The sequence below is a fragment of the Adelges cooleyi genome, unplaced genomic scaffold, assembly GCF_023614345.1.
Source record: "Adelges cooleyi isolate 19-005CV unplaced genomic scaffold, UGA_ACOO_1.1 ACOO_flye_CR_arks_rails_tigmint_CR_PRNA_30, whole genome shotgun sequence".
NCBI classification, from domain to species: domain Eukaryota; kingdom Metazoa; phylum Arthropoda; class Insecta; order Hemiptera; family Adelgidae; genus Adelges; species Adelges cooleyi.
This window is the reverse complement of record NW_026095971.1, coordinates 14,207,349-14,222,425: the sequence shown is the minus strand read 5'-3', so window position 1 is coordinate 14,222,425 and position 15,077 is coordinate 14,207,349. Positions and strand designations below refer to the sequence as shown.

At 33.4% G+C, this 15,077-nt stretch overlaps 2 protein-coding genes across 4 annotated transcripts in view; both read right to left on the bottom strand.

Moving 5' to 3' along the window:
* Window positions 1–15,077, bottom strand: part of LOC126838936 (protein unc-13 homolog B) — a 148,663-nt gene that overhangs the window by 68,436 nt on the left and 65,150 nt on the right. The window lies entirely within an intron of this gene.
* Window positions 1–15,077, bottom strand: part of LOC126838939 (uncharacterized) — a 66,968-nt gene that overhangs the window by 49,685 nt on the left and 2,206 nt on the right. The window contains exon 2 of the mRNA XM_050573753.1: window positions 13,627–14,039. Coding sequence (XP_050429710.1) covers window positions 13,627–14,039 — 413 coding nt within the window. The remainder of the gene's footprint in view (window positions 1–13,626; window positions 14,040–15,077) is intronic.

Sequence of the window (15,077 nt, the reverse complement as noted above, 5' to 3'; positions counted from 1 at the left end):
CAAAACGTTTTGCTGGCCATGCGGCATTACTGAATTATTGTCGGGATGATCGCTTAGAACAAACAAGTCATCCACATTGAGTTTCCTTGCGTCTGCGTCCGATCCAGACATTTAAAAATAAATATCTACATATACGTATGGGCGACTACTTACGACCACCCAGGCCTGAGCTAGGAGACAAAGAGATTGACAAGGTTGTGTGTGATGAAAAAGGGAGAGGTTGTTTGAATCGGTCAGTGTGTTTATGTGCCGTATGTCAACTCAAAAAGCTCCAAGACCACGACAGGGCTTTGGACATTTTAAAATTCTCATAGCTAAATTATACATGCTAATATTATACGGGTGTATAATTTAAAATTGTAGTACAGAACTGAGTATTTTGACCATCGTACTTAATAGCAGCGGTTGTTGATTAGTTGAACTTTATTCGAGCAACCAACGGAAAAAAGTGAAACTAAAGCACGAGTACTTAGTATTTCGTTGACAACCTAACCTCAGTGTCCGAATTATTCAATAGTATTTTATATATTATTAACCGCCGTCGCGTCGCTATGGCACCGCGGTCATACCTACAAAATTGAACCCGATCGCCGTATGATAACAATAATACTTGGTCAACATAATGGGTGACTCGAAACTAATTTAATTGGGCACAAAAACACACCGCACCAGTTATGCAAAATATATACTTTATCGAATTTAGATCAATGAAATGTTTATGAAGATTTTCTCGGACTAAAATACTCTTATCTAGTTTAAATCAATTTAGATTTTGATATGCAAAGCCTTTACAAACTATTGATTATTAACTTACATACATTTGCTGTAACAATGTATTTAACTACTACTTTAGTAGCTGCTCTAAATTGTTTTGCAATTTATTATAAAACATTGACTAGTAAAAAGTATATTCAGAAATGGATTTTGATACAAGATTAATTATGACTATAAAATTATAAAATTAAATACAACAAAATTTAAGAATTGATAATTTTTACTTGTAAAAATCAATATGTATGAACATTAATTTTATTGATCAAATTTTTGTATAACACATTGATATTGATTTAGCTACTTTTGTACAAATTCACAATGCTTAAATATACAGTTAACACGTCCTATCAAGACGTATCAATATGGAATGTTAGATTATTAAATTAATAGAAAAAATAAATAGACAAAATTGATAATATCAACTCAATTTGCTAAAATTCGTTTACATGATATATTTCTTTTAAAAACATGCCAAGTTTTATTGTACAGTCCAATAGAAGATAATAGTTCGGGAATAGTTCATGATATTTATTTATAAATGTCATAAAAGATTATACATTTTTTTTTATCTGGCTGAAAATATTTATAATAATATCAGTACCCTGGTACAATTTCAACAGAATAAACAAGTATTTACTATTTTAGTCAGTGCGTCTACAGATGAAATTCGTATTAGTATTTGTCTTATTAGAAATATTACATTTTTAGTTTGCTGTACTTATTTTGTTGGCTAACGGCATTAAACCCTTGCACAGCATTTAATTTTCTACGAACACTCGTCTCTCGGGACCAGGAGAATGTTGAAAAACGATACCGAGCCGTACGACGTTCTTATGGGGTCGAAGAAAAAATAAAAAGGGGTTGTATATAAAGTAAAAACGCTTATTTGTTTATTTTTTTTTTGGGGGGGGGGGAATAAAATATACAAACCCGAGTTTTCCGGGTCTCCTAAAACGGTCGGTTTGTGAACGTGCCTGGGATTTTGTGTGGACCTTTCGCGTACCGACCGTATCTTTCCGAATCCAATCCAAACGACTCTTGCCTCCTCCACTCGCTATAAAATAGAACATTTTTTTTTAACAGGCCCTTAAAAACGGAATATTCGAAAACAGAGCGTGCGCAACCCCAATACTGCATAATGAGTAATTTAATAAAAATATTAAATAAAAAACACTTTGATCACGTTCGTTCTGTATGAACGCCGCACGGTCAGGCAAGGCAGTAATAATATTATTTAAGTGCACGGCGTATCCCCACTCCCAGCCCTAGATAGTCAAGATAGTATTATGTATATTATGTATAAGCCGCTGTGGCCGGGACATATTATTATTATGTGATCTGGGCAGGCTAATCCCGAAAAGATTTTGTCGCGCCCACAGCTGGCGAGAACGACAAGTATGAAATCCATTTCCAACGACCCTAATTATAATGGTTGAGCTAAATCTAGATTTAATTATATAAATTAATTAGTTAGAACATCAACAGACGAATATGATACATTTATATCCGGATACATAGAATAAAACATTAATTTATAAAAAAAAAATTGTTGTTCACATTTACAAACAAATTGTCTTCTATTTTATGCGGTGTTGTAAAAAGTATAAAAGAAAGAAAGATTACGTTTGATAAATGTCTGAATAATCTGAAATTATTTGTTTAGTGTTTTTATTATAAAATGTACTTGCGAGTAAATAAATTAATGACTGCGAGATAAATTAAATTGAAATGTTCCTTTATTATAAATAATATACAACCGAAACAATTAACAAACTAACTGCAATTTGATAGTACCTACAGCTGTATAACAATTAAAAATTAAAACAGTAGTTATAAATAATTTAACTCTAGTCTACGGGAGAACGCGGTACGAGTAACATCAAACCAGAGCCTTGAAGATGGACATGCAAGTGTTTCGTAACGTTGGTGAACTAGTCAAGATATTCAAATGGAGTAACTGCAAGGCGTATAAATAGTGTCATGAATGTTTGTAACATTTTTAAGTAAAATTCCTTTTCAACTATTTTAAAATTAACTTCAGTTTTCTGACTTATCTTATTATAATACGAAAGAATATCTTGAGATAGTGGAAACAAGTTTTAATTATTTTGGTTGATTACTTAAGGATTCATGATTTTTAAGTATTATAAAATAATGCTGATCGTCACTTTACATAACTGAGTAGTTACTCTTACATTGTAATTTTTCGTTAATTTATAATTAATAAACTATATTGTGACGATAATATTCTTTGAAAACATACTAAACTATTTTTGTTTCAATTTTAGCAAGTCCATATACGAATGCAAAATAAAATTGTGTATTTCTTCACTTATAATTTGTTTCTTCGATGGATTGTAGAATGTGATTGTGAAACAACTTTAAAAAATAATTAACAACACCAATTCAAAAACTATAAGTCGCACAGCATTATAACATAATTAGATAGCTGACTCGTTTTTAAAACTAATTAAAATCATACATTTTTCTTAGATATTAAATAAAAAACTTCTCTATTTTCAAATTTTGTATTAACTTTAATCTTTTTGTATGCCATATTTTATGTGTTGAATTGAACTCGATCAATGATACTGTATACGATTATTAATTCGCGATTTATTATTTAAACACTTTTTTTAGTGGATTCATTGAATTAAGGAGAACTTTATGAAGCAAAAATACAAGTAGTTATTGTCGAAAAATAATTTAGATACATATAAAAATAGGGGTAGATCATATTGAGATCGGGGAAGTCACAGGTTTTCAGGGAATTATAATAACTGGAAGTGTTACAGAAAGAATCACTTTTAAATAAACGTTTCGATACGAATCTGTAGATGGTAGAAATATTAAATATCGATGTATCGTACGATTAGGGTAGGTTGTCTGAAGTTCGTAAAAATTCTTATTAAAAAACCAACAACATAATAAAAATATTTTTCGAATAACTGTTGAATCTTGATTCATTCAGTCACGGAATTCACTCAACTGGAAATTTACTACGGTCAAAGTGTAATTTACCCATTTTTTGGGGTTTCCCTAAATAATAAAAAGTTTTTACCCTTTCTAGGGTATATTGTTTACGATATTTTTTGCTTTTTCAATAGTGCTTACAAAATAATCTGTACAAATTTTGAACCTATTCGACTTTTTTTAAATAAGCTATAGAGTTTACCGTTTCGGTGCATCCCTCGACTTTAAAAGGGAATGGATGAACTTTTTTTGCCCAATAAAGTGTCTTTTAAGTAAGATTTCTGTTCTATAAATTTGCTACATAAAGAAATCAGTTCCATGATTCAGGAAATATCATGGATCTATAAAAACACATCTTTGTCAAAACAATACCTTCGCAATTACGCAACGAAGCTAAGAAATGTGTTAAAACATCAAATAAGATTTGTTGCAAATTATACTTTTTGCCTTGTTTGTTGTTTTTATAACTCTTGCAGATTAATAAAGAAATCTCAGATCACATTTTAAACAGTTTCTACTGGAATTACGGGCGGAGGAGTAAAAATGTAGATCAATACGTAAAAAAAATGAAAGTATAACCACGACCGTTAAACGCGTCATATAACAAGAAAACTATATTGTAAGATTTTTACTACAATGTTTACGGTGTAAAAAATAGTATGTACAAAAATATTAGAGTAACCGTAAAAAGGGAAATGTGTTCATCTAACACAAACATTGGCCGCCAACCGTCCAAGACATATATGCAAATGAACGGAATCCTTTAAGCCTCTCTTTGTTATCTGTGTAATCCTCGTTCCTCGGCGCGTTATTCCGCAAAACAATATACGATTACTAAACGACACTGAAACTAGGGGCTTTGTTTTATTATAAACGGTTTTTCTGTTTTCCAGTTTGATATAATATATAAATATTTTGCGGGTAGTTTATATTCAAAGAAATCGTTGTTGAACGAGCTGCCGTATTACCCGAATGTCATGATACAATCCATCATAATGCTTGACAACAGAGGCGAATCCTGCGCGTGGTTTTTTTCGGTTGAATATTAAATTGCTTGGAAGTAAAAAAAAAAGAAAAAAGGAACATAGTTGAACAAAAAACGAAAAACTGTTCACTATGACAAAGACTTGCTGACGGTAATACCGGAATAAATACGTTTTATGAGATAAAATAAATAAATCGGCCTTCCTTAAGGACGCTAATATTAAAATAAGTCATTATAATATGAAAGACGTAGCGACGGTGTCTTATTGTTAGCCAATTACCATCTTTGGCACTTCTTAATTTTTTCGACAAGAGCCGCGTTACTATCAATTGACAAGAACAGGCAAATTTAAAAAACCCATTTGCGGACTTGTTGCAATCTGAATACATTATCTACATTTAAAATCTTATACAGGGTGATTTTCTTATCGTGAGGCACTCAATATCTCATAGAGTTAGTAAAATCGATAGTAAAATAATAACTCGACGTCAAGAAAAACTCGTTGAAAAAAAAGTTGGAAGTAAATATTATAATTGAACTCCTTTCGAATGTTTGTTTTAAATGGATTATTTAAATATTTATTTTCAATTAGCTTATGTTTGTTTTTGAAAATTACTAGGCGGTAAGGTAAAAAAATACATAAATCACCCGCTGTTATAATAATATAATAGTTTTCGAATTTATCGGCAACTTTACAACTCTAATTGCAATGCTACTGTTTTATTTCTAGTCGTAACCTGTCATAAGGGTCCTATCACTGGATAGCATCCCTACTCATAGTCTCCCAGTCATTTATTTACTTTGTTAGCATATTTGATTATTGTATATGTACAGATTGTAAATGTTATAAAAAATTAAAAAATAAAAAACTTTACAACTCATGTTTTACATTTTTATGCGGTACAAAATGACACTTTAAAAACAACTCGACTAAAAAATGAATACGATAGAAGATATTTGAACATTAAAACCATTTATCTCTTAGTATATGACCGTTGTTAAAGTCCTTGCCCCTTGGTTGTATTAAAATAGTCTTTAAAATTTATACTTTAACCTTGTCGCTGCTATTGGCTTTGTCGCTAATAGCTTTGGATACTTTCGACAAGTTACTATCCGTGAACAACTTGCATAATAATATCCCAACTATTAGGCAACAGCTCTCTCAAGTAAACTTCACTTTAAGAAGTGTCTACTATAAACTTCGAGTGTGTTCATCTAAGACTAATTCGGTGTGTAATAATTTATGTAAAATTTTTCATGATTCATCTATTTAGACTGTCGAGACGCGTTGCTAATTTCAATGTCGTTGAGAGTTAAAACACGGGGTTGCAAGTTTCTAAGCACAATAGAAGCATTATAGTAAATATTTTGATGTAATAAGAAAATAACATTGTAAAACCATTGAGTTGTGGAGTGGTATTAACATCTTATGTAATTATTTAATTTAAAACGTAGTAATTAAAATGGCATTTAGCGACACCGGTGGCGGTGGAAAGTATATTAAAATTTGTCTCGGAGCCTACCGGATTTAGACGGATTAGTAAACGGCGGGCAGCCGCTGGTATTTGTTTTTTTTCCGTGAAAATCAACCTTAAATAATAATATTATTGTACCAACTCATATGTTACGCGGTGTGCCTGACCCGCGTTCGAGTTCGGCCCTTGAGCGGTGCAGGTAGCTGTGAGTTTACACTTAGCCGCTGTTCGTTTAATCCCATTTAATACAATCACGGATGGAGTGGACAAAATAATATTATTAACTCGATGAACTTTAATCTTCACCGCACCGCACCGTGTTATATTAATTGAATAACAATTTCAAACGGTCTCGCTCTGGCGTTGAATTTGACGTCTATTGTATAATATTATAGTCTCTTGGCGCGCATAATTGTCAATAATTTCAGTATCGTGGGCAGGACGTTTTGTAAAAGTAAAAAAGCGACAGAGAGTGGGAGAGCGAGAGAGAGAGAGAGAAATGCATAATAATAAAGCCGATTCGTTTGCAGTAATGAACGGTAAGACCTAGTTGCCGAACCGAAATGCGTGGACGGCCGAAGGGAGGTGCCCAGGGTTAGACAATATTTACCGGAAGAGTCCGCCGCGTGATTAAGAGCGACGCGTCGTGGACAGGATGAGCGGCGGCGGGCTGGGGGCGGGAACGTCTCGAGTTTTGCCCTCGGCGAGTAATGCGACCGATAAACTTGAAAAATTACATCATTTTTGGAAGAACCACGCGCGCTGACGATGATGGGCCGACTTAGCGCACCGCCTAACGCGCCAAATCCCCATATACTTACACAACAATCGCGCGGCCGGGATGAAAAGAAAGAGAAACGCATTTCCCCTTTGTCCGACCACCCCTTCAAAAAAGGGAACGGGCTCGGTTTTGTTCTCATAACCGGCGAGTAGATAACGATCCCGCTCGCCTCGTACACGGCAAGGCATACCTGCACACGATCAGTCATTTGTCTCGGCTGAACCGTTATCAAACGGTCTGATGGCCGCCATCAGATTAGATCCGTTGCGATTCGGTCGACGGCTCAATTACCGAGATCAACGCCTATCAGGCCGTGTGTCTACACGTTAGATTTACACTTACTGAACGTGTAACTTGTCAGTCGACAAACGCGGCAAAAATAGTATTTCCTAGTCTATTTGTAGTTTCGTCGCTGGACACAGTCCATTCATGGATCGCGACGAGAAAGAAAATCCCATAGTTGTTTTGTGTAAGAGCAATAAAAACAATACCGATCTAGTATGAACGCTAATGACGCAAATTAGAAGAACTCTCAGAAAGTTCTCTGTGCATATAATACTTATTACAATATCTATATGTTTTATTATAGTTTAAAAAAAAATAACTTAATTTATAACAATATTACTTTTAATTATATGAATTAATTTTCTCTGTTTTTTTTTAAAGTACATACTAAGTACCATAATTGTTATACGGTGAATTTCTCAAAGTATCTTAGTATTTTAAGTATAATGTAAAATAAAATGTACTGCACATTTTGTTTGGTTAAAAAATACTATTATAATAATAGAAATAGTTAGTTTATTTAGTTTTCTTGTAAGCCTACACCCTCGGCTTGTAAGTAATATCCACGATCAGAATTCAACTACATGAAGGTCAAGAAAAGCCCAATCTTTAATAAGTCGTCAAACTATGGTTCGCTTTAATGAAATTCAATACAAAAAATATTTAAATAATTTGTGAAACATAATTTTCCATAGAGTATGTATCCTATGCATATAAATAACAACTGAACAAACAATTGGGTTATCTTTAAATAAATCTCAAAATGGTATTCGCACATGAACGGTAAACATTGTTTTTCGCCGTTTGTTTTCTATAACAATTACGTCGGGTTTACTGGTCGGAGATAAACATAATGGCCAACGGTTGAAACAATATTTTCCCGACCTTCTTTATCGGCTAAAGCTCGCCGATCGAGTGGCCGACAGGAACCGTGTAAATTGGAATCCGGCCAAATTTATTTCGGAAAGAACGCGTTAAGTGGATTGGTGTTATTGAACGTTTTTCGACCCATTATGTTGAGTCTACCAAAGGTAACCCGTATAGCCGCTCTAAACTGTGTATAACGTATAGAACATTGTGAATTTAAGATAAGTACATTGTAACGTGAAAAGATAACTCGTTTGACTATCTATAAGCTAAGAAGGGGGAGCAGAGTAGTGTTATGCGGGTAACAGCTGTTACCAATTACCAGTCAAACATTAACCGTACAACAGTCCTCGTGCTCATTAACGCGCAGTATTTATATTCAACGTCTTGCTAATAGAATTTATATTGTATTTGTTATTATCAAATATTACATGTATGACACTGCGACAGGGTTTATTCAAACGAAATCAAAACTGTTGATGACGTCATATTGTTACTATAATATTGTTTTTGTTATTATTATTACTTTGTTCAGGTCTGATCTTTATGGTCTATAAGAACTAAGAAGTATAACACGTCGTATACAATTCATAATGGATACCGTGTATGCGGCGGTGGGCGGAGAAAAGCGTTTTCGATCCATAAACTCACGTGTACAAGCGGCTTGCGTGCCTAAGTCTACCAGTGCAGTGTGTGCGTGTGTGTATGTGTAGGTGTATTTATTTGGCTACCATGGATATGGTTTATATTAAGTTTTAACAGGACTGTGCAGCTCTCGGCAAACTCATGGGACAGTACACAAAGCGTATTCTATTTAACTAGCGCAGTTTCCCTTCCGCGAAATTTCCAATCACTGATGCTTTCTTTGTAAACTTTCGTTTATACATTATTTCTACTGACAATGTGTACACTCTCTTCGAGCCATCCGTCTTCTTTAATTTCGAACGTCCATTATATATGTATAGACTAAATTGCCAAAACTTCCGTCGGCAGCCACATCGGGGTCCAGTTAAGCTGACGTTTTAATTAAATAAAAAGTTTACAAATTTACACCGAACTATAAAAGCCAATAAAAAATTACCACACATTTTATCGGTTTGTTAATGATTACACAATTACCTTTTTAGTATAAAACGAACAATCAAAAACCATTCCATTTAATCGAAGTTAACGCATTTAACCCATAGTTTTCGGCTATTCTTTTTGAATTAAATTTGTTTTAATAAAAAAACAATATTGAATAAACATATAATTTAAAAAAGTTGAATAAACTCGATGTTTTTCATAATTGATTAATATATATTGATTGTTTGATGTTATTGGCATAATACAAATAAATAAATTAATATTGATTTATCTCTATGCCTATGTGCATCAACTACCGTTTACCAAACCGTATAATTTTATTGAACTAATATTACCTAAAAATTACGGATCTAATTATTCAGATTTGCAGGGCCTATGTTTTAAAAGTATTTTTGAGCCAGGTATGCTATAAATTAGTCCTAACCTTACATGAAAAAAAAACATGAACTTAACAAAACGTATGACATATGTTTTTTTTGTAAGTAAAAAACATAATTTAAGCGCGTAAAAAACCAGCCAATTATAAATTATTAATATAATTTCATTAGACAAGCGTTTTTCTTCGAAGGTTATAGGAAATGTGTACCTACGTCATCGGCGCAGCATATGCCATATAGCTCAAGATGTTTAATTTATTTCATAACAACTATTTTCATTGAATAGGTAATTTGAGCGTCAGGTTACGAACAAAAGGGTTACGTGGAATATTTAGCAAAGGTATTTGAAATTCCTGAAAATAACTTTGACATGTCAACGTGAACAAACTCCTGGTGGGATTCGCAAAGCCACGTTGGAACACACAATTATTTTAATAACCTGGTTTTGATGATCGATAACTGAAAGGTTACACCATCATTAATTACTATTACTAAAATGCGATCAACTCTTCCATGACCGAATTTCGCTATTTTCCATAAATTTTGCTTTTACTCAGTCAACTATGTTATCACTGTCTAATAAATAATATGTTATGTTACCACTGTCAAATACGGTTGATGGCAAAGTATAAGAAACAATGGCGTTTAAGAATGATGGCGCAAAAAAAAAGTTGCGGAAATCATTAGTTTTAAAGTTACACGACTTAAAGTTTATACATTTTAATGGTTTTATGATAAAAACCCAAGAATTACCTACTGCAATAAAAGTGTCTAGATGGTGTAATGGTCAATTACATAAGCCATCAACCAAGAGGTTGTGGTTTTGATCAAGTCTGCGAGCCTTCTTTTTTTTTTTTGTATTTCAACGTTTAGAAACAGTTAAGCCTTAAAAACATTAATTTAACTTGACCTATCAACTTCTAAATGCAAAACAATTCATACTATTTTCAAAATAAGAAGCGACCTCGGCGGTTATCTAAAAAGCACTGGACCCTCGCTTTTTAGCCAACTAACCTCTAGACATTCAAATTTAATTTAAACCATTGTTTTACTTTAATCGTTAAGCAGCACTGGACACTCGCTTCCTTAGCAGATCTGTTATTTTCCAACAAGTATCTAAACTTAGGTGTATGAGTCGCTTAACACTACACGTATTAATTTTAATCAGTATTTAAGCCTTAGTGCCCTTGCCCAACGCCGTGGCCGGCCAGCTATTAGTCCATAACTAAACAAATATTATAGCTATGATTATATTTTTATTATTTTGGCCGCGAAGATTAAACGTGTTTAGACAATTTAAAGAAAAAAAAAATAAAAGCTAATAAATAAAGTGTATTTCTAAATAATTTTAAAATCGAATTAAATCAAACCCACTATCAAACATAATAACGATCGTTTTGCGTTAAATTAATTACAACGGTTCCACGAAAGAAACTGTTTGCAAACTTTGTGAAAATGCAATAAAAAAATATGATTTACACGACGGAGTAAAGTTTTTTTTAAATTGTTTTTATAAACAAACTTGTTAAACTTGTTAAGACATTTAACGTCAGAATATTTTCATTATGATTTTTACTCGTTTAATAAACTTAATTATAAGTGTCATTTTTTTTTATGTGTTTTGAAAGTATTTAACTCAAACCTTATAATTATATCATAACGAAAATGACTTCAACACACCAACCGTGAATCAGCTAATACTCTTATAAAAATCCAATGTTTTTATTATTATTATTTCTTTTTATACGACACCATAACAACTTAGGACATTTTAAGTATGAACCATAATAGTTTTCAATAAATAATCTAAAGCTATTGAGATGTATATATTTTTTAATTATATACTTAAATCTATGTAAAGACTTTTAAAAAAATACCGAGCGGTAACCAGTTTAAGATGAATTTATAATCGATTATTCTAAACATTTAAAAGCTTAAATCCAAAATTAGGAGCTTTCTCAATAGCAGCTACTTCACTTTCTATATACATCTTAGAATTATTATTTTTAAAAGGGAACTATTTAAAATTGTTTAAAGGCAAATCGTTGTTTCGAGAAAATCGTCTGACTAATAATAATTATAGACTGACAATATCGGCAACAACAAATATTATAAATAAATTGTCTGGAAGGCGCATATTTAAATTCTTTTTACATAAATTTATGCAATTTTATTAGAATATTAAAAAGGAAATTGCAGTCATTCAAACATAAAGACATTTTGTAATGATTCCTAAAAGCTATAAAACATAGGGTAAAAGGTGTAACATGCGTTGTGTTTACACTTGATAGACTTTTTAACTGCATGCATATTATTAGCTACGGTTCATACATGTGCGTTTACGACGACGGACGATATCATGAATAAGTTTAACCCTAAGGAGATTAAGCCAACACTATCTCCGTGAAATCCTTTTGAAAATTCGCAAAGACGCAGCTTCACGACCTAAGTCCCCTCAGTACACGGAGTGATGAGCAAGGTTGAGTACGTCGACGCTTTTGATTTGTTGTTTAAGTAGGTACTTTAATGCATTCCTGATGGTATACCAGCCAGACGTGCTGCGTTATTTCGACATATTTCATGATGTTAATAAGGAGTTGAATTATAATTAATATATTATTATAGCCAACAAGATTTTAAAGTGGTATTTATTCAATAAATGTGATCTTCATTCCTCCATGGGAAAAGATACCTTATTTTTTCGGAGAAAATTGTTCTGTAGAGCCAAAACTAACTTTTTACTAATTAACTAACTTATTAGGAGTTTCAAGTTGAAAAATTCATAACTTTTGAACGGAACGAGATATCATTCTGATCGAGACACCGTTGTAATCAGCAGGTAATCGTCTTTAACAAATTTTAAGAACCCTGACTTTGAAAAATGGAAGATATGGTACCTTTTCCATTGACTGCCATAATAGTGTTTCAGTTTTCAGTCATTTATTAATTATATTTTTATTGGTATAAAACTATGTATTTTTTTTCGGGTAATATCATTTATCGTCATTATTTATTCATACCGGAGCGCTTAGAACGAGTGTAACAATTTTTTAAACATTTTTTATAGAAGTAACAAGTATCGCATAGCGCTTTATATTACAACCAGAGACAGTAAAATGCAATTTTAAGATTGTATATGTTGTGAGTAGTTAAAGGTATAAAATGTATATATTTTGGTAACTATAACTCTAATATAAAATGAGATATTCAGAAATGTATTAAAATGATATGTATAATCTCTAATCATTTTAAATTACTCTTCTGAAAAGTACACTTTTTACCAAAAGCTTTTGGCTTTCAACCACAGAGATCAGGTAGTTTTTCTTTTAAATTGGTTTTCTCATTTATATTATAAGCATTTATATGTGTGGCGATGAGTATCGTTTACTTGAATTTAATAATCACTCGACAAACTTTACTTAGAACCTATTTTATCCATTTTTCATTTATCACAGCGGTAGACCTTTTGAAAATCATTAGCTGTCGCTGTGGAAATGCATTGTGATGCAAAATTACTCGATAGTCTTAAACTTTTATTTTCGAAGCAAAACTTGCAGCCATGTTTTATAAAATTACTATTTCTGCAAGACAAATATTTTTCGCTCGGCCCATTGCCGCTCCCAAGCGTTTAGATAAGACTTATAGAAGCGCATAATACACATTTTTTTTTTGTTACCCTCGCAAAGCAACTTTATTACACCGAAGCGCATACGGCGTTGATGGCGTATACGCGAGGTACGGCCATGAGAAGTTTACATCAACAACGATATCGTTTATCTTGTCCCGGCTGACATAGTACCGTAGGAGAGACGGACGGGGGAGGGAACGACGCCTTTGGGATTCGGGGCGTTGTTCATCTGTATTAGTGTTCCGGGCGATTGACGACGCCGGTGGTGGTAGTGGTGGTAATTTGTCAGTTGGCTAGCGCCGACCAAATAATTATTAAGGACCGACTATAATATATATGTATACATACTTATAAAATATAATGTATTGTTATTATAGGTTCGGGGTCTCACTTACAAACGTCATGACGTGCCGAAACCTTGAGGGTTCGGCCCTGTGGTTGTTCTGCTTCATGATCCTGGACATGCGTTCGATTCGCTGTTGGCTGGTCAGGTCACCCCGAGGCTGCTGTTTGATGCGCGGTTGATCAGATGATCTGTGATGTTCCGAAGTGACATACCGACGGGGTTGCAAGTCGAACCGCGACCTGTGGTGATAAGCCGAAGGCGTACAAGGTGCGGTCATCGCGCCAGTTTCGTAGGCCGTCACGCACTCCTCGGAACCCAAGCCTCCACTTCCGTAAGGGTGCCGGCTGCAGAACACCGTAGAGAGAGGTACGGTCCGGGCCACGAGGTTTTCGGTCGAACCGATAGACGAATCGTCGTAAAACCGTTTCAGGTTCATCAGATCGCCAAAACTGCCGGTTGAACCTTAACCGCGTATCAATCAACAGTTGCAACGTTATTATTATTTATTTTTGTATTTTTCCTAACTCAAAAAACCAAACGCCGCCGGTAAAAGAAATGTTCAGACCAAAGACGCGACTTACGGACGGGAGAATGGCCCAAGGGCAAGTCATTCAGTGCCCTTAAACAGAACCCGCTAGTCCCGAAATGTATAATCAACATCATCATATTGATTAAAAACAAATTTCGGTTGCATGATACTTCACGAGAAAATGTTCTTCTGATTAATAAATACATTTCAATGACATATTATGAAAGCGGTTGTTCTTAAATTAGGCTCATAGCGACTGAAAACCTTACCTAATCCCACAAATCCATAATTTCAAAAAAAAGGCAATTATTACTATGTAAATTGCAAAAAATTTAGCTTTACCATACCAAAGCCATTAAATGTAGATAATTTTTTTTTGGGGAGAGGTTATGGAAGTTTGGTTTTGAAATATTATAATATTCTAAAATATTTAATGTAATACAACAATAATTAATTTTTTGAGGGTCAAGCTTTTCTGGTGCTCGTCGTTTTATCAGAAGTTCCCAGTACAAATAATAGTTTTTAAATAAGTACCCGCTATTTGTTGTATTTTTTTTATATGCGTATTTATGTTCTACACTCGAGATAATAAGGTAAACAACCTTTTATTATTTATATAGAATAGGGTATTGGGCACTCTCATTTCTCCCCATTGCATCCACAGTAAAGCGTATAATAATATAAATCAAACTGAAAAAGCAAAATATGTTTATAAAATGTTTTTAACAGATAACATCGTTTTCTCTTCTTGTCGTGTTATTATTCTCAAGTGCTAACAAGACCGCCGTCAAATTTTTAAATATGATTTTGTGAGTGTGTGTTTGTTTTTGAAGAAGAGTTTTTTCATAACCTGTACTTAACTCAGAATAGCGGCGGCGGTGACACGACGGTTCTAACTCGGAGAATGAAAAAGCTACCCCAGCGGTTTTGGGCGGTGTTTTACACTTACTAAACGCAATCAATAACAAAAG